Source organism: Stigmatopora nigra, chromosome 12, assembly GCF_051989575.1.
Source record: "Stigmatopora nigra isolate UIUO_SnigA chromosome 12, RoL_Snig_1.1, whole genome shotgun sequence".
Taxonomy (NCBI): domain Eukaryota; kingdom Metazoa; phylum Chordata; class Actinopteri; order Syngnathiformes; family Syngnathidae; genus Stigmatopora; species Stigmatopora nigra.
Window position 1 is genome coordinate 12696085 of NC_135519.1, and position 24982 is coordinate 12721066.

At 38.0% G+C, this 24982-nt stretch overlaps 1 protein-coding gene and 1 long non-coding RNA gene across 2 annotated transcripts in view; both read right to left on the bottom strand.

Annotated features, from left to right (window-relative positions):
• Positions 1 to 519: 519 nt before the first annotated feature.
• On the bottom strand, positions 520 to 8089 carry LOC144205095 (uncharacterized). The gene is made up of 6 exons (XR_013328003.1): positions 7967 to 8089; positions 5298 to 5377; positions 3202 to 3347; positions 1339 to 1411; positions 686 to 814; positions 520 to 622 (listed from the first exon to the last, which is right to left on the bottom strand). It is a non-coding gene; the product is annotated as an uncharacterized LOC144205095 (long non-coding RNA).
• Positions 8090 to 10047: 1958 nt separating this feature from the next.
• Positions 10048 to 24982, bottom strand: part of ryr2b (ryanodine receptor 2b (cardiac)) — a 51318-nt gene continuing 36383 nt past the window's right edge. Inside the window, exons 73-104 of the mRNA XM_077730118.1 lie at positions 24325 to 24387; positions 23801 to 23905; positions 23548 to 23660; positions 22528 to 22624; positions 22298 to 22419; positions 22172 to 22223; positions 21994 to 22047; positions 21486 to 21585; positions 21268 to 21347; positions 21084 to 21160; positions 20949 to 21022; positions 20785 to 20865; positions 20135 to 20223; positions 19944 to 20072; positions 19761 to 19865; positions 19601 to 19682; positions 17951 to 19143; positions 17816 to 17868; positions 17603 to 17741; positions 17429 to 17515; positions 16681 to 16851; positions 16443 to 16573; positions 16236 to 16278; positions 15226 to 15365; positions 14764 to 14824; positions 14374 to 14520; positions 14120 to 14254; positions 12146 to 12302; positions 11849 to 11913; positions 11344 to 11444; positions 10921 to 10972; positions 10048 to 10244 (exon numbers count right to left, since the gene is read on the bottom strand). Coding sequence (XP_077586244.1) covers positions 10149 to 10244; positions 10921 to 10972; positions 11344 to 11444; positions 11849 to 11913; positions 12146 to 12302; positions 14120 to 14254; positions 14374 to 14520; positions 14764 to 14824; positions 15226 to 15365; positions 16236 to 16278; positions 16443 to 16573; positions 16681 to 16851; positions 17429 to 17515; positions 17603 to 17741; positions 17816 to 17868; positions 17951 to 19143; positions 19601 to 19682; positions 19761 to 19865; positions 19944 to 20072; positions 20135 to 20223; positions 20785 to 20865; positions 20949 to 21022; positions 21084 to 21160; positions 21268 to 21347; positions 21486 to 21585; positions 21994 to 22047; positions 22172 to 22223; positions 22298 to 22419; positions 22528 to 22624; positions 23548 to 23660; positions 23801 to 23905; positions 24325 to 24387 — 4194 coding nt within the window. The 3' untranslated portion in view covers positions 10048 to 10148. The remainder of the gene's footprint in view (positions 10245 to 10920; positions 10973 to 11343; positions 11445 to 11848; positions 11914 to 12145; positions 12303 to 14119; positions 14255 to 14373; positions 14521 to 14763; positions 14825 to 15225; positions 15366 to 16235; positions 16279 to 16442; positions 16574 to 16680; positions 16852 to 17428; positions 17516 to 17602; positions 17742 to 17815; positions 17869 to 17950; positions 19144 to 19600; positions 19683 to 19760; positions 19866 to 19943; positions 20073 to 20134; positions 20224 to 20784; positions 20866 to 20948; positions 21023 to 21083; positions 21161 to 21267; positions 21348 to 21485; positions 21586 to 21993; positions 22048 to 22171; positions 22224 to 22297; positions 22420 to 22527; positions 22625 to 23547; positions 23661 to 23800; positions 23906 to 24324; positions 24388 to 24982) is intronic.

Below are 24982 nucleotides of genomic sequence, written 5' to 3' on the forward strand. Positions count from 1 at the left end.
ATATTAAACAGTACTTAGATATTAAACAGTACTTAGATATTAAACAGTATACTTAGATATTAAACAGTACTTAGATATGAAACAGTACTTAGATATTAAAGAGTACTTAGCTATTAAACAGTAATTAGATATTAAACAGTACTTAGATATTAAACAGTACTCAGATATTAAAGAGTACTTTGATATTAAACAGTACTTGGATCTTAAACAGTACTTAGATATTAAAAATTACTTAGATAAAACTCTTTCTTAGATATTAAACTCTTTCTTAGATATTAAACTGTACTTAGATATTAAACAGTACTTAGATATTAAACTGTACTTAGATATTAAACTCTCTCATGAATATAATTTTGAGAGCTGGTTTCAACAGTAAACTCTGTCAAATCTGGAGTTGAGCTTGAATCAAGACTTGAAATTTCCTAAAAAAACAACAACAACACTATTAATGTCTTCAACAGAATAATAAAATATGGGTACAAGGACACACTAGTCAACAGAAGTTTGCGAGACGGATGAGTGTCGGAGGAAGAGGTGGACACAGTCCAATTGAGACAAACTCAGCAGCTTTCTATAAACAGACTCCCTGGCCTTCTCCCTGCGTCCGTCCACGTTGACTTTCCTGCAATTTCACACACTGTGACTCCAGCGAGAGTGCCGTGAACACAGCGATAAGCCAGTTTACCCTCGCACGGACGCCGGACGCCCTTCTCCTTTGCAGTCCTCAATCTCGGGAGAGTGTCAACACCACATCAGATAAATCGCAGAGGAAGTGGAAAACTTGGGAATAAGTTCCAGTCTGCTCCATCCATACCTGCGCAAAAAAAGGATTTTCTCATGTTTATTTAATAGGATTACGGTGTAATCGTAGGTACGCGTGGTGAGCGCGTGCTTGCCTTTTAGTCGGGTTGCTGGGTTTGATTCCCATCTTTGATCAATGAATTCCTCTAGATAAAATAGCCAGGTAAATTAAGGGATTAGGATGATTACAAATCTCATACTATATGAACATTTACCCCAAAATTCAGAATATTTGGTTTTCTACTTTTTCCAAAGAAGTGAGAGTTCCAAAAAAATATAAATGTAAACTAAAACCTAAAGCAGGGGTGTCAAACTCATTTTTTGTCGCGGGCCACATGGTATTTTCGATAAAATCCAGAGGGCCTTTATGTCCTCCAACTAGGCTGCCAAAATTAATTGAATAATAAATTGACAGCTTTTTCGATCGTTTTTGGACATTCAAATTAGTATAAATTTCTGCAATTGTTGATTTAAGATGAGGAAACAAGAAATAATTTACAATCTTCATTTGAATTTCATCATAAAACACTCATTTACTTTCTCGGGCCACACAACATGATGCGGTGGGCCAGATCTGGCCCACGGGCCGCCACTTTCACACCTGTAGTACCTAGAGTAACAAACAAAACAAACCAGAAACAAGGTTAGACCAGAAACACAAAAAAAATCAACAAAGAATGACCAAATATAGGGACAACTGTTAACCAAAACTGTTGGAAACAACGACCAATCACAAGGAGACAAGTGATGAAAAACCCCAACAAAAACCATGACAAATACCCTTAATACTTCTCTGTGATTTTGTCCCTTCACTACATTTCACCATTAAATTTAAAACCCATTTCAACCCGTGATTATAAGAATGAAGAACACATATACCTAAACGCAGATGTTAGGAGAGAAAAGCCCATTGTCAGTCATAACATTATTTCTGAAGCATCCCAATGAAAAGCACTTATCCCTGAACTCCTCACGTTTTCTACTCTGGCAATTAATTTGTTTCCAGGAAAATAATCAGTAACTCCCTCCCTCCAGTGCTTCCCTCCACTCCCATATTTGATCTGAGTGCTTCACGCATGTGTTAAGTGAATGAATACCAAATCATGTGTTGAAATATTCTTATCGTTGGCTTTCGCTCCATCACCTTACGCTTTTGTTCTCAGTCGGCTTGCAATATTTTATTTTTTTTGCCTTGTATAGTCATCTTTTCATCCCACATGTTCACGTGGAAGATAAAAAATAAGTCCTAAGCCGTGTTCGTATTAGTCTGAATTTTAGAACATTGGTCAAAACATGGTGTTTGAACTTTGGGGCTCGGAATTGTGTCCAAATCTTTTACTGTGTGGGCCATTTTGATGAAAATCAAAGAATTTACAGGGAAAATTGACTATCGTTTCACTTTTTTTTGCCTAAAAGAAGATCAAAATAGTGTAAAAAGAAATTCAGTTGCCGGGCAAACCCAAAATACGAAGGATTTTCGATGTAGGAATAGAATAATGCGTGGTAAAAAGGGCCTCATCTCTTTACCGCGTCACCCCATCAAAAGATCTGTCGGCATCCAAATGCAATTTCCGTCTGGGCCTATCCCATCCAAGCACTTTAGAAGCTCCGCAAGATGTCAAATTCCTCTTCATTAAATCCGATAAAAATCGGAGCAGCTGCACCAGCCCGGCGAGGAACGCCAGGGCTGCGCTTCTTGACCGTCTGACGCCAGTCAGCATGTCGGAACAAAGGCCAGATTAGACAGCAATTTGATCATCATCACCACGGAGTAATTAGCTAATTAATAAACCTACAGCAGTACACTTTGTCCATTTTTAGACAAAATATGTGTGCATACTTGATCCACAAAAGACAGATATGACCCTCAAAGTCACAAAAATAAACTCAGCAGCCATTACCTGTGTGTATACCCAAATATCGTGACCGGACGTTTAGTCGCTGGTCTTTTGGTCGCCGGTCAAATGTACTTAGATATTAAACAGTACTTAAATATTAAACAGTACTTAGATATTAAACAGTACTTAGATATTAAAAAGTACTTAAATATTAAACAGTACTTAGATATTAAACAGTACTTCGATATTAAACAGCACTTAGATATTAAACAGTACTTGGATATTAAACAGTACTTGGATATTAAACTCTCTCTTTTAGATATTAAACTTTCTCTTTTAGATATTAAACTCTCTCTTTTAGATATTAAACTCTCTCTCTTTTAGATATTAAACTTTTTCTTTTAGATATTAAACTCTCTCTCATGAATATAATTTCGAGAGCTGGTTTCAACAGTAAGCTCTTAGTCACCATTTGACCGGTGACCAAAAGACCGGCGACCAAACGTCCGAGCACCCCAAATACACACAAAAACAACAATTAACAAAACAAGTTCTCATCTACCATCTCCCTGGTAGCATATCATCTTCAGACATCCCATTATCCTTCCCGTCTCACTCCGTCTGTCAGTCCATCCGTCACCGTGGGAAACCAAAAGAGGCTGGGGGCGGAGCCCTGGGGCATCCCACCTCGACATCAAACTCCCTCTGCTAACACAGTAAATACAGATGCATGTTAGTAACATAAATATCGTCCCTGTTCTACTACTCTTTCTGTAAATTAGCCCACTGTAAGATAATAAATATTCTTGAAACGTCTTCTTTTCTCGCGCATGAGTGCTCTTTTTTTTATTTAATTTTTTATGAGTGATGCCATGTCAAATACTATGATTTGAAAGAAATATGGAGGACACTTGACAGCACTGGGCTAGCTCATAGACTCCCAAACTGAGGCACATTCATGAATTCTTCATGCTTAGATAGCTTTTGAGTCTGAAAAGCTGGCAGACGTGCAAGCCCAAAAAAGTATTAAGATTTTAACAGCTTTTCCTCTTATTACAAGAAAAGTGGTCCTGGATCGAAATCCCCCTTAAGACGACGTTCAGAGATGGAAACAAATCAAAACAAATGCCAGGTCAAATACAGAAACCATTACGGACAACAACAAAATATCTCTACAAAAAGTTCAACTCGAGTTAAAATGAACATTTTGACAGAAAAACACTTCATTTTTTTGGGCTGTTAATTAGGAATTAATACATTTTTCGTCTTATTGAGTTAAACTTTCTTGAAATTGTTTGTTTATCCAAGTCATTATGTTAAAAGCGAGTTGGAGATTCTTGGAAAACAACATGTTTTTTTAGCAATCACAGTCAAAGTGTTTTTTGGGGAACAATTATTTAATTTTTTTGGAGAATTGTAAATGAATCCAGCGACATCTCAGCAAAACAAACATGTCTGAGTGTAATGTTTGTGTTTCTTATTACGGGGACAAAGAGATATGATGCACTCCCCCCTAATTTGGGTTGTGCGAGTGGGCCAATTAGCTCGGTATTCTCATCACCTCCTGTGCCAATCATCATAATGCAATCTCAGCAGACGCATTAAGATCAATTTAATGGCGTTCATGGAGGAGGTTCAAAATCCTGCTCATGTGACGCTTAAGTTATTGGTGAAAAAATATTTTTACTTTAAATTCTTCACTCCAACGTTCCTTTAAAACTAATTATTATCCTAACTTCACTGGATTTACTTAAATTGAATTGAATTAAATGTTTTTATTGTCATTATACAAGTATAATGAGATTTAAAGCCTCGACACAAAGTGCAAAAATAACAAAAAGAAATGAACAGACAAATAAATAATAAATGAATTATCACTAAACTCATAAAAAGTAGTCAACACGATAAATAAGTAGGGAAGTGCACAAATAACTACAACAACAAGCAGGAAAAAAATCAATAAATGATAAATATTCAATAGATAAGTAATCAACATTATAAAAAATCAATAAATAATAATAACTAATGAATAAATAATCACTAAATAAGTAATAAAGAAGTAGTCAACATGATAAATAAGTAGTAGTCAACATAATAATTAAGTAGTAGTCAACATAATAATTAAGTAGTAGTCAACATAATAATTAAGTAGTAGTCAACATAATAATTAAGTAGTAGTCAACATAATAATTAAGTAGTAGCCAACTTAATAAATAAGTAGTAGTCAACATAATAAATAAGTAATAGTCAACATAATAATTAAGTAGTAGTCAACTTAATAATTAAGTAGTAGTCAACTTAATAATTAAGTAGTAGTCAACTTAATAATTAACTAGTAGTCAACATAATAAATTAGTATTATTTTGCCATTATGAAAAGTTGGTGTTTGGTGTTTCTGAAATATTTTGACAATAATGAAAATTTCAAATAGTTGCCAGCCAATCACATGTCACAACAAAACGAACAACCAATCAAAATTGTGGAACTCCCATGTCTCGTCCACACAAATTAAATTTACCGACTATTCAAATCATGACCGTTGCGGTTAAGATTCCCAAATTTGCATCTATTTATCCATAAATTTGAATGCTATTTGCATGTCGAAAGGTGAAAAATGCAACATATTTGTATGAAATGACAATCCAAATTGAAATCTACCTGTGTTGTGGGACGTAGCAGTTCAAGAGGACCAATCCCAGATGGCCACACTAACGAAGCCCCACTTGAACTCCATTCATCTGCCGTGCCAAAAAGGAACAAATTAGCATGCTTTACCACAATTAATAGGTTTGGAGAAGTCAACTGTGGCAAAAGATGAGCAGCATACAAATTTGACACTTGGTTATCAGACCTTCTCTTGGGAAAGGACTTTCATAATAGCCCTAAAAGTAAATGATCCTTCCTCCCTTTCATTGATAAACATGGAACAATGTTATATATTGTATAATCAACTTAAACTGAAATTAAGAATAGAATATTTAAAGAACAACCATCAGCAAAGAACAAGTACCAAGTACGTATTATACTAAGTATTGATTAAATGTAGTTTGCCTCATCTTTTGTCACATTACGGCACCTTTTACTCCTCTTTTTTTTAACTCCCCATGACAAGAGTGGGAAAAATGGGTCATTCCGAAACCGCAACGACTTGAGCCCCGAGTGAGCTAATTTCCCATCCTCAATTATTCAAGACGGCACCTGTCTCCGTTCAAATGTTGGCGCTCACGTATTCCTGGATAAGAAAAGAGAAATGGCCGACAAGTGATGATGCTTTCGCCCCAAAAAGTATCTCCTGACTGGTCTCTCTAAGCCATGCACTATTCCTATTCTGACTTGGCCCAACTAATCCAGGTCTTTCTTGGCATACTATTGTCCAATCTAAATGGTAATTTGCAGGATGCTTTCTCTCATCACTACTCCTAATGCATGTTTACTAGAGAAGGGATACTCTGTGCAAAAAAATTAAAACAGTAATGAGAAAGAACAGGTCAGGAAACAATACCCATCTTCCAAAAAAAATAAAAACAATTTCTCTACTTATTCTTAGAAGTCTCAGAAGTCCAGATTTTACTGGCCTTTGTCTCTATGGCTCTTAATTTATTGATAAAACAATTCAATAGTGCATACAGTTATAGTCAATAGTTGCATAAACAATGTTTTTTTCCCCCCCTAAAGTTAATCAAATGTTTACCATAAAGTATTTAAATATGCATGAATCGATCTATTGTAACTGATGAATTAAATTATGCTGGAATTCCCCTTAGAAACGGATTAAAAATGCATTATCTTGGTCATTTTCATTTTTGGGGATGTAGATGAATGTTATGTCTTGGAAAATGAATCAGTAATGTAACTTTAAACATTATAGTACATAAGCGTCGACAGTATATACATGAATAATTAAAAAGCCAATGTAGAGCAATATGAAAATTATCTTTAGCCTCACTGGAGCTTAATATAATATGTTTTTTATTCTTGAGAGTGCTGGATGATTTCCCCAAAATGACCTACCTGATTATTTTTCTTATTAGTAAAAAAAAATCTATTTCAATCATTATATTCCATATTAAAGTGGAAAACAGAAAATATATATTTTTTATAAATGGATTAAATGAACTGGATTAAAGGCTCATAAATATTCCGTTTTTTATAGATCTAAAACAATGTTTATTTGAGCTTTTTTTAAATATATTTTTAGATTTTACAAAATGATTTTTGAACTAAAAACAGGAAAAAATGATTTTAAAAAATTACAATTATTGATTTAAAAGGGGGAAAATCCGAAAATGTAATATACATCTATACTCTTCATTTTAATTTGATCCTAAAACAGAAAGTCAGCACTCATAATTTACCTACCCGGGCCACACAAAATGATGTGGCGGGCCAAATTTTGCCCCCGGACTACCACTTTGACACCTTTACTTTAAACTGAACCGATCACCCTTCTGGACTTTAAGTGTTTCTGTATTGTCAATCCGCGACCAAAAACTCAAATAGTCATCATCAAACCCTCGCATTTCCACCTCCATGAAACCACCAGCAGGGATCTCAATCTAAACGCCACAACTAGCCGCCAACCCCCCTGCAGAGTATCAAACTGGGCATCATGTGATCTAATGAAACAGGCAGACAATAGCTTACAAAAGCAACAAAAAAATCAGGTATGACTGCCCACCAACACTTCCATCCCATCCTAGTCTCATCTCTCCTTCCCCCTCTGGTCACCTCACATTGATTTACAGCACGGGTTCCGCTTCCATGATAGATTTAAGGGTCGCAAAGGCGACATCTTCAGAATGACGGAGAGCGTCTGAGGCAATATTCAAGACCGTGTGTAATCATCTAGCGTGCATATCCATCTGTCATGTGCCAAGCTCAAGCCCTCCGTCTCAATTGCTTCTCACGTATACTATCAGAAGGGCTGAATAATGTAGAGCCGCCAGCTATGATCCAGATTCTATTGATTTAACATAGAGCGGGGATGATAAATAAAGCTACGTTCATTTATCAGCGCATCGTAGCCGTCACATCGGTTTAGAATCGCTTGTCGGCTACAGCAACTCTGGCCTGAAAACATCTCGTAATTATCGTAGGATTATACATCATTAGGATGGTTATGTATAGAGTCGGCTTTCATTATTTTACCGACATGACAGTAAAGATATAGATAGTAAGGATTAGAATGACATGGATTGATTCTGTTCCGTCTTGTTGCATCTTTGTCCGAGTCAGACTTTCTTTTGTCAATAATTTAGTATTTCCATACCGAGTTTTTTAGTTGCTACCTGAGTTGCTTGTTTTTTGGACCCGTTTTCGAATCCTACCTGCGTCCGTGCCCTTGGCTCCGCCCACAACTTTGTCTGCGCACCTGTCTTGTAGTTCCGTGCCCTTGGCTCCGCCCACAACTTTGTCTGCGCACCTGTCTTGCAGTTGTGTGTTACATTAGGCACTTGGGTTTTACTGTTATATTGAAAATGGTACATTAGGAAGTTTTGCATGCAAATAATTGTAGTATTTATTTGTTTACTACTGTACTAATAAAAAATATGAAAAATATCTGCAACAAATTACTGTCATAGTACTATTTCTTAGTCAAGAGAAGTGTAAGGCTGCCATTAATGCAATTAAGCTAAATGAAAAGCAGTATTTTTCTACATACTACTACATACTAGCAGATGGAGTCGAATAAAAAAAATACTTTGCTCAATTTAGATTATTTCTAATGAGAAATAATTGTATATTTCTTTTTGGTAAAGAAAAAATAGGTCAAATTTATCATTTTTAAATCAAGCATTTCAAAAACACATTAAAAATCAAGTAGTTTTTCTACATACATTACTTTTAACTAAATTCCCATCTACTCAGGGTCAGGTCAGATCTTTTATATTTCCCTCCTCCGCCATTACATTTATCCGTCGTCTCATATCATGAGCGATTGGTAGCCTTGTGCGACTGTCACCCGGCCTTTCACTTACACACGTCAAAATAAATGTTGAATATTTCACAGCCGTGTCTTCAGTCAGGCACTCATTGGTTGAAGAATATGACCGAGACAGACAGACAGCTTGCAATATGTGCTTGGAGGGGAATTGTAATCAGTATCCCCGCCAACACGTGTCACATACTGTTATCGTTGTCCTACTGATCACATTTCGGGCAGCCGTGATAAATTCAACTAAAGCCAGATTCATCTGGCGGGATGGAATGAGAAACTTGGCACATACCTTTTTCAATTCATACAGTCTTGCCTTAAAGTTAAGTCACCGGAACCCGCTGATTGTTATTGAGGCTTTCGCACAATGTCTTCCAAATACATGCAGCGCTGTCGACATAAAATAAAAAGTACTACAGCATTTAAATGAATGATTTTAAATATAAATGACTACTAGAAATAAGCAGGTAAAGTATAGCTACATGCTAAATGGTCCATTACATTAAACCGATTGCAATTAAAATGGCCGAATTGTCAATAATTAAAGCCGTATTTTACCCGCACAAATTTTGACAAGATCAAAAATATGATAGTGTGTTATTTCCTTTGCCATTTTAGTTTTTTTAAACCCTCCCTTGGGGATTCAACCCAAAGTGAAATGGGATTTTTGAGGAGACGAGAGAGGTTTCCACCCTGCTGCTTAAAGACCAGACCAAAAAAAAAAATGACAGGACAAATGGTCAACTGAGGTTTTCAATATGAATCCCGTAGAGGTCCCAGACTTTAAGAATGATTCTGGGGTACCTGGAACAATAGTATGTTTTTATAGTAGGCCTCTGTTCTCTTTATTTAAACATGGCGTCACTTGTCATTCCAGAAAGTCGCTTTTCTACAAATGATCCTTCCAAATTAACAATACTAAAAGATAACATTGTACTTTTTCACTTTCTGAGATTGACTCAAGAAATAAAATCAAATAAAATGTCCATCACCAATCAAATCCATTCATTTTGTAAGAAACCAGACTAAATAACTCATACTTCCTTTTCATAATTCCCAAAAAATAAGTCTTTTTCTTCTTCAAACCGAAGATTGACGACCAGTTGTCGGATCTAGTTTTGTCATGACGTTAGTTCTAGGTTATTTGTCAAATTTTGTCCCCGGATGAAAGTATACCAGAGAAGAAATGCCATGGGGAGAGTGTTTATCTGAATGTCTCTTTAGGGGTAGAGGCTTGGAAGGCTGCGATTAGCGATACAAATGACTTTGCTCACAAAACATGAGTTTTACAGACATGCACACTCTTTGTGAAAGTTTCTTTTGGCATTTAAAAATACCCTGTGGAGAGAAACAATGACTTTTTGGACATGTTAGGGAAGGGAAACGATTTTGCTTCCATTTCTTCAATGCTAAATGATGACATTGCATCACTGCTAAGGACAATTTATTCTCCAATCAAAGCGACAAAGAAGCAAATCGATGGCGACCGCACCAAATTACAGTTAATCCAGACATTGTGACGGCTCAGGGCTTTTGTTGTGATGGAATTATCTAGAAAGACGCCTATTTTCTTTTCATCCCAGTTGATCTTCGTATTGCTTACGGAAACAGTCTCCCACAGGAAAGAATTCCCAGCAACGCTCCTGGTACATTTTCCACACATAGGATTCCTATTTCAACATGGGGAGAGAATGAGTCTTCAATTTTGGGCATATCACACCACCTTCACTGTACAGTGCTTTTCTGGGAATGGAGATTTGATTTTTTCCTTTATATTTGGTGGGAAAAGGCCTTGATGGGGTTCTAGTCTCACAAATTGCCTTGAAAAACCGTGACCGGACGTTTGGTCGCCGGTCAAATTGTCAAAATGATATTCATGAGAGAGTTTAATCTAAAAGAGAAGTTTAATATCTAAGTACTGTTTAATATGTAAGTACTGTTTAATATGTAAGTGCTGTTTAATATATAAGTACTGTTTAATGTCTAAGTACTGTTTAATATCGAAGTGCTGTTAAATATATAAGTGCTGCTTAATATATAAGTACTGTTTAATGTCTAAGTACTGTTTAATATTTAAGTACTGTTTAATATCTATGTACTGTTTCATATCTAAGTGCTGTTTAATATCTAAGTGCTGTTTAATATCTAAGTACTGTTTAATATCCAAGCACTGTTTAATATTTAGGTACTGTTGCGAACAGTAGATATTTAGACATTAAACTCTCACATAAATATAATTTTGAGAGGTTTCAACAGTAAACTCTGTCACCATTTGACCGGCGACCAAAAATCCAAGCACCCGAAAAACAGCAATCGTGATTGAATTGGAAAAGAACGCGACAATACCTGTCCCGTGTGTTCAGTTTCGTCTTTGTTAATGAGGTACATCAAGAAAAACCTGTAAAAATAGATACGCCAGAACAAATCACCCTTCTTATCCACCTCCATTGTGACGTGCCAGTCCTGCTATCCATCGTGCAAATCGTGCTAACGGGCATTCGGATGGTGTATTAGTTCATGATGTGTTCATTTGAGTCAGGATTTAGTCTCTAAATCAATTAAGGGACATCAAAACTTGCCTGAAAAGTACCAACCTTAGGGAACTAGTGTTTAGGTCCAACTACTGAGATCAAGGAGGTAACGTGCACAGTATAATAAATGCAGTACAACCAAATGTTAGTCCTCTCGTAAAGACCAATGGTGATGACAACACACATAAAGACAAAGTGTAGTGTAGTAAAGTAAAATATGTTTTTCAGGCTTACTCACAGATAGTTGGCCAAGTTGTGTTCCTGCAAAGTGTGAGTCTCAAATCCATGAGGAACTTTATCAAAGTATTCATTTCCTATCCCACAGATGAAACACTTGGTCTGCAGGGAAGAAGAGAGAAATAAATGTTAAGAATTGACGCATGGGATTCGGTCAGAGTGTTCAGTCTGTAGGGGAAAGCCAATGGTAAGAAAGTTGTTTCCTCTTTTCAATGGCAGAAAGATGGAGGAACAAATTGAACTGGGGGAAAAGCTGCCAGGTTTTTACAGATCATTTGTATTCTCTGCTCAAATGCTCCAATCATACGCAGCATTTGGCTTTTGAGTGCATCCTGGGGTGAAGGCGGTGAAAAATCCAGAGTATTTTTAGCATGGAAACATATTAGGAGACGATTTGTTTGTAATACAAAGTCATGTAGTCATTTTTAACTTTCAGAAAACGTCAGAAAACGTGTCGTTTGGAAAGCTATCATGAACTAAAATGGAGTGTTTGCATTGTTTCTCACCTCCATGTCCTTCTTCACCTGCTCCTGCTGGTCACGCAGCTCGCCAAAGGCATCAATTATCAAGCCTGGGGGAAAAACAGACATGTTTCTTTTGTTTAAATTTATGGACTCCGAAAAGTGCATTTATTAAGCATCTTTTTGTCACAGTTGATGCAAAACAAGTGACATTTTTCTCCCCCCAAAACAAGCAATCTTTATCGTTTTTCAGGTCCATTTCCATGACATTAACCAGGCATTGACGCACATAGTTTTTTTGTAAAGTGACTCTTTAGAAAAGCCACTCGACGTCCCACTCACCTTGAATGATAGCCAGCAGGATGACGACGACAAAGAAGAAAAAGGTGATGTCAAAGACGATACGTTCCACTTCAAAGTCATCACCGGCGGGGTCTTCAATCTCGTCTCCGATCCCCCCACCGGCACGGACTCCCACGTACATGTGGAACATGTAGCACTGAAATAAATAGAAAATCAAGGATGACTTGAGTTTCCACTTTATGATTACTATTCGCTGCCGGCCTTCCTATTCTGTTTTCACAGAGGACTGTAATCAATATTCTTGGCTTTTTTTTGACTACAAAACCCCAAAAGGATTTTGTGGAAATGCACGAAGCAAGACGACTTAAAAGTCTGGTTGCCTAGCAAGTATGATAACTTGGTTCAACAAGCCAAGGACATTACTTTGAGGAAAAGAAAACTACACAATGACTTTAAATAGTACATAGGGAAGTTTCCAAAGTATCACACCAAATCTTTTTCACTAAAAACAAAAGAGAAATAGCTTAATGTAATTTTCTATAGGGATTATTGAATTGGCATAGCAGTGAACTATGTAATGCGCTACTAACATTCCAAATATACATATAGAAGTACAGTAATGCCTTGAGATACGAGCTGAACGAGTATGCAAATTTACTCATATCTCAAATCAATTTTTCCCATAGAAAATGACTAAATACAAATTAATCGGTTCCCATCCTCTGAAAAAAAACACCAAAAACAGGATGACCACGCATTGGGAACCATCTGGTATGCTCGTATCTCAAATTTTGGTATGCTCGTAACTCAAATTCTGGTTTGCTCGTATCTCAAATTGTGGGATGCTCGAATCTCAAATTGTGGTATGCTCGTATCTCAAATTCTGGTATGCTCGTATCTCAAATTCTGGTATGCTCGTATCTCAAATTCTGGTATGCATGTATCTCAAATTCTGGTATGCTCGTATCTCAAATTCTGGTATGCTCATATCTCAAATTTGTCTCGTATCTCAAGGCGAAAATTTGCTCTGAATTTTCCTCGTATCTCAAAAAGTTAAGACATTTTCCCCAATTACGTTGTCTATAATGACAATGATGGCTTTGGAAACTCGTATGTCAAGGTATTGGTGTTCCACCTTTGTGAAAAGAGTGGATGGCAAACGTTTAAAAAGACGGTTATCGCAGTTGAACATTTCTGCCTCCTAAAATAGAAAAGGAAAGGCGCCATTGGTCCACGGGTGTCAGGCAATTGCAAAATGGGAACAGAGGAGGCCAGCGTGTGTTGTGACTTGCTAAACAATGAGATAGTATTAGAGCTGGAGCAGATGCTTTTTTTATCCCGCTGTCTATTATTTTGCACAATAATGGTAGGAGGAATAACAAGTGGAAACGTTGACAGAACCTCCTAAAGCGGGTGGCTCTCAAGATATGGGGAAAGTAGACGCCCACGTATTAAAATTAGCCCATGACAATGGCGCGATCCATCAAAATAGATCATTAACACCTTTGCAAAAAAGGAAGAATTCGGTGAGTTGTTTTGTAGCTCATTAGATTGTGCTGATAGACAAGTGGATTTATTTTACAAGAATGGGTACTGCATATTTTGTTTTTGTTTTTTAACCAAAAACAGCAATGGAACCCATGCGTGCTTAAGTTGGAACACAAAAATAAAATACATTACTTTACATAAACTTGTTATTTTTCGTTTAAAACTTTACAAGGCTCTCATCTAACTGATTAGCTACCAAAAACCGAGGATAAACATCCAATCTATTTTGACTGGGAGAGGTTAGCATAATTTATTTTATTCATTTGTAATTACATTTGTTAAAATATATATGTAAAGTAAGTATTGGTCCTTAAAAAACAAAGAACGTAATTATTGGGACCTGCATTTTGCTTCAAGTAGGCTATACACTAAATGTTACAGACCCAAAATGGCCACATATGTTCTTTAAAAATTTTGTCTTTTAATAGTAATATTAGTCACTTTCCTTATGCAGGCTTAACTCACTGTAAGCATGTCGTCGCACTTCATGTCGTGCAGATCCTTCTCGTCGCTCTTGTCGTAAAATTTGCGGAAGAAATTGAAGGCCACCACCGTGTAGAGGTAGACCACCACAGCCAATAGGCCCAAAGTCAGGACCAACTACCAAAAAAAATCGGGAAAATGATAAAAAACGTCATATTAAACACCATAGTTTTGCCGTACGTTAAAATGCTAACAACAAGTTGTACAAAAACGACCACACCAACACAAACACCCACCTGTTTTCCATTGTGAGTGACGGAGGAGAGGATAGTACGAAGAGTCTTGATGCCCATGGCGATGTCCAAAAGGTGGGCGGCGAAAAAAAAGTTGTTAAAGTGTCCCAAAACCGACATGGCCGTGTAGCAGGCCAAGTAAAGGAAGGACTGTAGAAGGAGAAAGAGAACATATCAAAAAGGGACAAAGCCAGATCAGCAGACGGCGTGAAGACCAAGATAAGGCGGAAAAAAAATATCAGAGGATATTACGCTCATTGCTTGAGAAGCGTGTCCATTTGCATCAAAATGTAATCAGCGTTTTACCACTTGTGAACAAATGAGGACTATCACATAAAAGCAATAAATTGGATTTATGCTCCGGCGGATTGCGAACAAGATATAAAGTCTTACATTGTCCGTCAGAATCACTCCGAGTTTCCATACGTGGTACTTGATGTCAGCAGAGCTCAATCTGAAATAATGACAGCCTGGTTATAATACACATTTCACTTAAAAACCCTTGTCAATTTCCAAGAACTTATTATCTAGCTCAAAACTGCAATGAACTGTATTTTCACGACTATAAGGCGCACTTAAAAGTCTTAAATTTTCTCCAAAATAGAATTATAATCCAGTGCGCCTTATATATGGAAAAAAAATAAAATGTGTCATTCATTGAGGCTGCGCCTTATAATCAAGTGCGCCTTATAGTCGTGAAAATACGGTACTAATATCAATACCAGCAACACAGCACATGCTAATTGTTAATCACAAATGCACAATTGTGGAGGGAAAATTTGCCATCTGGATTAAAGACTGCCCCAATATAAAAGTGATATGTACATACATATAAGTATATTTTTTCTTACTCACAGAGATAGCCAGACAGCATCTTTTCTAAGCTTATTCTTTTTCTCAGTTCCCTCAGAGCTAAAGTCTTGCGACGCTTGATCCAGACCCAAAAGTTCACTCATCTTTTCACAGCCGTAAAATTCCCCGTATTTATCCATCACCTGCAAAAAAAGACATGCAAAAACAAACAAAAAATAATATCTAATCCCATTGCTGCAGTATACTTTAATTATGACCATCATTAGCAATTTAAAGTACAATAGCATACTGCCTTTTTGCAGAGTGGTCATGTGACAACTGACATTTTTATCATTTTGCACCACTGCGACCTCAAACTAACCCATATTTAAAAAAATTGTGTTACTACTTGATTTATGAACTCTCCAGCACACTGGTAAGAAATCTCCCCCGTCCGCCATGTTGGATGAGAAGTGGATTACCAGAAGCACTTACGAACATCACTTTTTTAGAAGGCTCTTATGGTGATACACAGCAGAAGGGTTGCTTACATGCAGTAATTTAATGCTGGACTTCACATGAAATACCATGTTTTTTCTTTTCTTTTTAAAGACGCTTTTACAATGTATTTATCTGGAAATATAAATACCTATGCTTTTTTTGGCTAGAGCTCAACTCCATGGCAGACAATCCTTCAAGCGGTGTCTCCTTTTTCAGTGACCTTGCGGTAACCTGGCAAATGCTGACAATGCGGGATACCAACCAATGATGAGGACATTTTTTGGTTTTTATGGCTCAAATATGGGGGAGTTTCTACTTTGAGATGATTATATTTGTGTAGAAATAAACAAGGAGGTCTTGATCTTAGAAACAGTAGAAGCCATAAAGTTTAAAATACTATTTTAAAGGGCAGGAGGATTCTAATAACTGCTTATTTTTAATTAATACGCTGTTGATTAAGCTTAAGAATTCTGAGATCACTTTAACCTTTTGTTTTTTAGGAGTATGTGTTAAGTGACTTGATTTTTTTGCTTACTTTTGATATTTTAGGCCACAAAAAACACAAAAAATACCTTTCTCTTGACAAACTTATCCCAGTAATTACTTGGAAATGACCTGAAAAACAAATAGATCAAAAATCATTAAAAAAATGAATATCTTATTGAATTCTAAGCGACAAAATAATGTAAAGATAGCATTTTTTTGTATTCAGGGGCTGGATTGTGAGATAAAAATCCACCTAAGCAAAAAATAATGCTCGGAAACAAATAAAAACATACCCAGTGTTAATAACAAGACGATCCCATTGGCCTTTGACATCCTCCTCCGTCGGCTGTTGCGTCACGTACAAGCCGTCAAACTCGAGTCTCCGGGCCACTTCCTTCTCCCGTTTAAAGATCACGAGTGGAACCTGCCGAGAGCATACTTGGCATTAACCCCCCGTGGTGTGTTTGGCAAATAGTAAAACAAAAATTGCCACTTTAGGGCCATACAATAAAGTGTTTTGAAGCAACCCACCTTAAGGCGGTAGTAGCCTAAAATGCAACAGGAGGAGATGAGTGTATGTGCCACGGCTAAGAGATGAAGTGATGGCTCCATGTAACCACTGCTTTCTTCTAAAATGAAATCAACTTCTTCCTTAGTAGATAAGTCAACTTTATTTTGGGGGGGCGTTGGCAAGGAGACCACCTGGAAGAGGAATTGGCGCCACATTAACACTTGGTGAAAATACAACTCATTCCAGGTTTGATATCATGTTTTTCCTGACTATAAGTCGCACCTTTTTCTCATTTTTTTTTTTTAGTCAAGTGTTGACTTGTTTTTTCTCTATTTCTAACCACCGACGACAGCTTGTTATATTTATTTTAGTTTAGTTATCTGAAAAAGTGTGGTGTTAACAGATGCCTAATTAAGATGTTGTTTTTCGTTTTATTATTGCGACTCTAAAGGAATTTTTTGTTCTTTGTTTGTGATGAAATAAAAAGTTGCTTTGCTGAAAGAAAATGCTACTTTTGGTTTTGTTTTTCATTATGAATTAAGTACCGTATTTTCACGACTATAAGGCGCACCACATTTAAAGGCGCACCCTCAATGAATGGCATATGTTAATTGTGTTCCATATATAAGGCGCACTGGATTATAAGGCGCCCTGTCTATTTTGGAGAAAATTTCCGACTTTTAAGTGCGCCTTATAGTCGGGAAAATACGGTAAAGCAGTTCTGTGTCAATGTAAATAATTTTAAATTAAAACTTCCTTCATACTTACCTTATAAAACAGTAGGATGAAGTTGATTGCGAAGGTAACAAAGAGGGACAGCAATCGCATGTTATAGAATGTCCTGGCAAAATAATTCTAGAAGAAAAAACAAAGACCAAATCAGGAAATTGTCTCAAGCACAAAACATCTAGTTTCTTTATCTATTTGTTTTCTTAATCTTACAAGAAGGGTCTTGCGATGAGCGCTTATCGTCTCCCCAAAAGCCCAAAGCTGGCTTCCCGTTTCCTCCGATTTATTCGCGAGTCTCCCGGCCTCTTTCAGTTCAGCCTCCTTTGTCATGGTCTCCTCACGCGTTTCCCATCTACGACAATAAAAGCTCATTTTTACTGATTACTCAGTCATATGAATCATTTCCCCACAAACCGAACCCAATACCTTTCATTTTCCGGCGACATATCTTCATCTTTCTCCTCTCTATCCACCTGAATCTGCTAAAAACAGGACAAAAACATTATTGGAACCAACAACGAATGAGAACCGAACACCTCGATAATTCTCCGAAATAAATACCGCCCCCTGGTGTCCGTCAAAGAAAGTCGAATCGACGTTTTCAATCATCGGGTCGGCATGACCACTCGTCAGTCTGTAACCTTCTCCATCCCTTCTCACTTTGAGCCCAAAGATATCAGAAAGAACATCAGTCTCCTTGGCGGAGCTAACAGCGTTTGCTAGCTTGCTCTCGCGCCGAGAAACAAAGGCGTCAGATCGCTTCCTCGCCCGTTGTACGCCACTATCTCCCTCTGTGACCTCATCCAACGTAGGTTCAAGAAAACCTCCAAGCAGATCCGCCACGGTCATCTTCTTAGCTTCCTCGACAAGTCCACTGTTAATAAACGCCACATATAACAGGCAGATGGCGCCATTGACAAAACGCCGACTGCCCCAGAACGCCATTATGAAAGGGAATCCGAACATGGCGCCAGCCGAGAGAAGGATTTCCCAAAAATGAAACTTTTTTACGGACATCAGCAAGTAAAGGAGTCCCTCCTGGCTTCCTCCTAAGCCCGTTTCTTCTTCGCCATGTCGTTCCACGCCATCCGAACCGGAAATCTGCGCCGCTAGTTGCATCTCGAAGATAGTGTCCTCACAAAAGTTGACAAACATTTCCATCTTCTCCTTTTCGCCGCCTTCGTTGACCACGTCGAAGATGAACTGCCTTTTGGATTCCTTCACTTGAGGTTTCTCCCATTGGGCACGACTGGATTGGCTGATTTCGAAGTAGACGCGTTCCATGCGTTTTCCGCCGCCGAGAATTTCGATGCGGCCTAAATGCGGGCCAAAGTAGGTCAGGACGCATTGGGCTAGCTCCAAGAAGGACCTCAGCCTGGAGTCGTTGGGCATGTGTTCGCTCAGATTGGTGAGGAGGACGGCGATGCTGAAGCCGATGTCTTTGGCCGGCTCGTGGAAGCGATCGGCGAAGGCTTGGTAGTCCAGGATCTCGCCTTCGTCTGTCTCGACGCAGGAGAGCAAGAATTGAGTCTCGGTCTGCGAGAAACGCTTAGAGAGTTCCGTGGCTTTCTGGAAATCCTTCCTGGAGATGCAGCCCTTCCGCTCAGGGTCGAACTGGTGGAAAATATCTGAAGCGGTCAAGTCTTTTAGTTTGAGGAACATGTCGAAGAACTTGAGGATCATCTCCACGTTGCTTGAAGATTCCACCAACATGTCCACCATTTGTTTTCCGATGGTTCCGTTGACGACGTTGCCTGTGGAAAGAGCATTTTACGTTTTGAGTGGTGAGGTTCGGTGGCCTAGTGGAGCCTCTTTGGGGATTTGAACCAACGGAATGGAGATTAAATCATTTTTGGTGGTATTTTGACTTAAGCAGAGTTCTTCTAAATGTGTAGTACTGGGTTTAGTCAACATGAATATGAAGAACATTTCATTTTAAGTCATTATTTTAGCAGTTATATTTGACTAGTGTTCATTCATTTGTTTTCTGAATGGCTTTACTTCATGAAGGTTCTGGGGATGCTGGAGCCTATCCCAGCTTGCAACAGGCAGAAGGTTGGGTACGGCCTGAACTAGTTGTACTGTGGATTAAAAAAATATTAAACATACACCCCAAAGGGAACAAATATCTGTCCATCTCAGGCTTAAACGATATTTTTCCAACTTTTTTGAGGAGTTCTATTTCTTTTGAGTCATTAGCATAAGGCAAACCTTCTAGCATGGAGAGCAAGAACACAACCATGTCCTTCTGTAAGTCCATGAGTTCTTTTAGTAGTTCTATTTGTCTTGAATCCTGGACACAAAACAAAACAAGTACAACATTGAGACCAATGCGCAAATTCCAAGGCTAAGAAAATATGAGTAGAAAAACCTGCGAGAGTTTCATCTGCATATGAGCAAAAACGTGAAGAAATCCGACCACGGCATCCCAAAGACGACTATGAGCCAGACTCTGTTGGTTTCCATTGCACGGGCCCTGCGGGTAAACAAAACCGGCATTACAAATGGAGGACACAGATGCTACCAATCTTTGAAGGCATAGAAACCCACTGACTTGTATGTATTCGGTCAGCGTGTTGAAGACCTGCTTGGCTACTTTAATCGCTTTGGAAAAGATGCCTTGCCCTTGGGCGTCGATGGCATTCTTTCCCGAATAGTACCAGTAAAAGTCACTAATGGACTCCTGGCACAAAAATTAAGGATGGTGAGAATTCATTCTTTGTGGTGTGATTTGTTGATGTTTACCTGAATTCTTAGTAGGTAATCCACAGTAGAAATGATGATATTGACAGTGGTGTTGTTGCCTGTTTGTGTTCTCAGGTAATTCTGGAAATCTAACAGGGAATTAAATGTGAGGTTTGAGGACGGTCCATCTTGTATTGACATTTTTGGTCATCTTAACACTTGGGTAATATTCAAAATGTATCAAAGAGGTGAAAAATTGACACAGGGTTGATCAAAATGAATCAAAGAGGTGAAAAACTGCACAGAGCTCATCAAAATGTATCAAAGAGGTGAAAAATATTCATGGAGTTGATCAAAATGTATCAAAGAAGTGAAAAATAAACACTAAATTGATCAAAATGTATCAAAGAGGTGTAAAAAATCTGCATGGGCTTGATCAAAAGGTATCAAAGAGGTGAAGAAATCTGAATGGGTTGATCACAATGCATCAAAGAGGTGAAAAATATACACTGGGTTTATCAAAATGTATGAAAAATTTACACTGGGTTTAACAAAATGTATCAAAGAGGTGAAAAGTATACACTGAGTTGATCAAAATGTAACAAAGAGGTGATAAAATCTGCACGAGGTTGATCAAAATGTATCAAAGAGGTGAACAAATCTGAATGGGTTGATCAAAATGTATCAAAGAGGTGAAAAAGCGCAATAACCTGAGTTGTGTCCTTCGCAAAGCAGCTGTAAGAAACGGAACAAGTCGCGGGTTAGTTCTTCATCCGGCATCACCTTCTCCGCTGGGGTGGGAAAAACAGGGGATGAGAGGTCAAAACAAATCCGCGGGTGAATGGCGACAGCTTTCCATGGCGATTCCTCTCACCTGCACGCTCATCCGTGGACATGCTTAATCCCTGGGCTTTGTTCTGCCTCTCAAATGAGTTTAAATCCAGTACACTGCATAGAAAAATGGAATCTTTGAATCCATGCAAAAGTGATTGACATCCCATTGACCCACCTGCAAGACTGCATGAGTCCCGCCATACTCTGGAAGAAGGCGACATCTTGTTTTTCTCTCAGGTAATCCAACATTTTCTATTCACAACAATGCATTGGAAGCAAAACGGAATATGAAATGTAATATGTCATCTTTCCGGGGAAAAGAAAGTTGAATGATATCATTTTTCTGTGCAAGTTTGCACCTGCTGAACAGTAGCATTTCCTCCATTGAGAACAGCAATTCCCAGCTTGAGTGTTGGAGCAATCATGCAACCCAAGGTCCCTGATTAGATGCCAAATGATCACAATCAGAGAAGGTAGCTCTCTCTCCAAAAAAAAAAAGCACACCGTGACTAGCGTGGAACTAAATGGAACCTCAATAGGAGCATGAATTGGGTCCCCAAAATGAAAAAGCTCTTACCTTTGCTGGCACTAATGCTTTGGAGGACCATCTCAGAAGCTCCACGTAGATGTAAACGGGCCTGCTGGTACAACAACCTTTGCTTGTCCATCTCTTTCTCCTGAAATACAAATTGTTATCATATTTCATGAGGATTTTTTAATACTATGCTTGGATCTGAAAAATATATATATCAGTGTTGAATATTAATATTTTGGAAGTATTTTGGTCTGTAATCCAGTATAGTGTATCAGTGTCATCATGTTGTTTGGCTGTTAGAAATCCAACCAATAGGCAAGCTTTTCTTTAAAAACTTATAATTGTAACAATATTGCGCCTATAATATTTGTAAATGGGGCATTTATTCAAAGAGCACTAGAAGGGCTCACTTTTAATACGGAAAATGTGCTTTTATGTATAAATTATACTTAAATAGAGGCAATGGATCAGCAAAAAATGAGAAAAAAAATCAGATTGGAAGTAAAGGAGCTTTCAGAATAGCCTTAATTAATCCTAAATATGAACTCACTTCAAAACTTTGCACTTCCTGCTGCTCTTCTTCGTCATCTTCTCTATGGCAGCTCTGCAAGGAGAAATTATGCCAAAAATAAATGAACAATATAATTAATCCAAGACACACTTCACCCCAAAAACTCAAAAAAACAATTGAAAAATCCCGCCACCTTAACCTCATCTTTATCTCCTACCTTGGCCATGATGTCCACGTAGGCAACATAAAGCCAGTCGATTTCAAGATCACTTTATGAAGACAAATGAGATCATATCAATTGAGAAAATGTATCATTACATAATCCTGTATCTTAAAAAACAACCTTCTCTCCGTCAAGGCACTGCAAGTGAAGAGCGTGATGACCTGAAGGAGCGGATCGATCTGTTTGGAATCCTCGTTTTTCTCATCTCGCCGTCCTGCCGTCAGCTCCATCGCACTGAGCTTCTATGAAAAAATATTGGTTGCTTTATTTTTTAATGCGATGCATTCATTATGAATATAAACCTAAGTCCAAACTCTAAAACTAGTAGCCCAAAGTTGTACATCACTCACGGCTAAATCCTCCACAAGTTTCTCTTCCAAAGTCTGCTCCTCAACTGATATCCAGGATTTATTGTAGCCTTGGAGGAACAGGTTGATGGCTCGGTGCCTAGGTGGTGGCAATGAAAATTCAGGGGGACCGTAAACAAAAAACTAGGAAGTTTTTTTGTGTACGGTAAATCAAATAGATTTTAAAATCACTTCACAGAAGTAATTAGAGATCATTTTTCCAAGTACCGTATTTTCACGACTATAAGGCACACTTAAAAGTCTTAAATGTTCTCCAAAATAGACAGGGCGCCTTATAATCCAGTGCGCTTTATATATGGAAAAAAAATTAAGTGTCATTCATTGACGGTGCGCCTTATAGTCGTAAAAATATGGTACCGTATTTTACTGTTTAATATACTCCGCCATGTAATATACCCGGGTATATTTAACGGCAGGGGTATATTAAATGGCGCACAAACAGCAGGCTAAAAAAAATTTACATTCATTTTATATACCCGAGTATATTTAACGGCAGGGGTATATTAAATGGCGCACAAACAGAAGGCTCAAAAAATATACACTAATATAATATACCTGGGGTATATTAAATGGCAAAATACGGTTATGGGTGTAATTTTGTCGTGTTTTCATAACCCAAGAACGTATTTTTGGTAGTACTGTATTACAAAGGCAATGACCTATGAGGGGACCATGTACACAAAACTATGGACATGTTTGTGTATGATAAGGTAAATAGATTTAAAAATTCCAGAAACAAAAGTAATGGGTGTTATTTCGTCATGTGTTTTCATAAGCCAAGAACTGATTTTTGGTGTTTTATTACAGTAGCAATGACACATCAGGGGACCGTACACACGGTACTAAGAACATGTTTGTTGACGGGAAGGCAAATAGATTGAAAAATCACATCACAGAAGCGATTAAGGCTCCTTTTCCCCGGGCAACGTCTGTTTATTTTGCCATGTGCTTTCATAACCCAAGAACTGTTGATTTTTGCTACTTTATTACAGCGTTTCTTACCTCGGGAGGTTGTAAAGTGGGGCCATTCTTAGACAGGCCACTACAGCTTGCTTCCTTTGTTTGGATAAGACTTTAAGCCATGACCCTTTTTTATACCGGTGTGGATGTTCCACCTGGACATAAAAATCAAGGAAAGATAAGGAGAAACCAGTTGGCTGCTTGTAAAAAACATAACGATAAGTAGCAAGGGAACTATTTACTCTAACTCTGTCACTTCATAAAATATAATACTTTGATATAACCAGAAAAAAACCTGATCGAGGTAATGGAGGACTCGAGAAAGTTGTAGGATTTTGTCAGTGGTGGTCTCCAAATCAACGTTGGGACTCTGTGGACTCTGTGGCAAGTTTGTGGGTGGCTTCTCATAGAAAACAGAAACAATGGTAAAAATATTTCAGGTGTTTGACAGTAAAATACTTTTGGAAATGGCGTACAATGGTAAACACAATAAACAAACTAAGACTGCATGCTTTAGCGCCTCTCTGGAATGATGACAAATTCCAGTCACGGCGTCATGGAAGAATAGATTTTACAGGCAACAAGACCATTCCAAAGTCTAATTAACAGCACTCTTGTCGCTTGAATTAAAACTCGCGGCTAGCCGTGCGTGTCAGTACGCATGCGGGATGTCAGCAGAATGTACATGCTCTTCTGTGAAGAGACAGAAAGAACCCTCAAGCCCAAGTGGGAGGGAGTATTGTGTACACAAAAACAAAATGCATGCAGTAAAATCCAAACTGGGATGGAGGCACTACATTCAAAACGAGAACTCTTTACCTGAGCCTGAGAATGTAAAAGGTACTTATATACACAGTCACGAATCTCATCTTCGGGTTTCCTCTGGGAGAAGCAAACAAGTTTGAATGAATAGATTTGAAAATGGAAGTTTTGTTTAGCACATTTTGTCAGGGATCTCAAAATTTGACCATTTTCACAATGCAAAAACAACGTACCGTATTTTCACGACTATAAGGCGCACCCTCAATGAATGACATTTTAAAAAAATGTCCATATATAAGGCGCACTGGATTATAAGACGCCCTGTCGATTTTGGAGGAAATTTAAGACTTTTAAGTGCGCCTTATAGTCGTGAAAATACGGTATATTGGTTTATATAAGATAAATGACTAACACACTCGGGTATACGTCTTCCGAAGGGATAAAAAAGGGGGTGGAGCTTTTGGGGAACCCAGCGGGTTTTTTTTCGACTTTGCTTTGTGAATTAAAAATATTATTTTGTACCACAGCCCAGATTTATGGTCAATGTTTTAGGAGCACCTCATCTGCCCATAGACTCCGCCCCCCATGCCCCAAGCTCCGCCCTTTGTCCAACAATTGACAACAGCGTCCCTAATCCTTTCCGACACGTGTGGTCACTAAATATTGAGTCGAGGGCTAACAAGCTAACCTCACATGTCTCATTTCATAATTATTT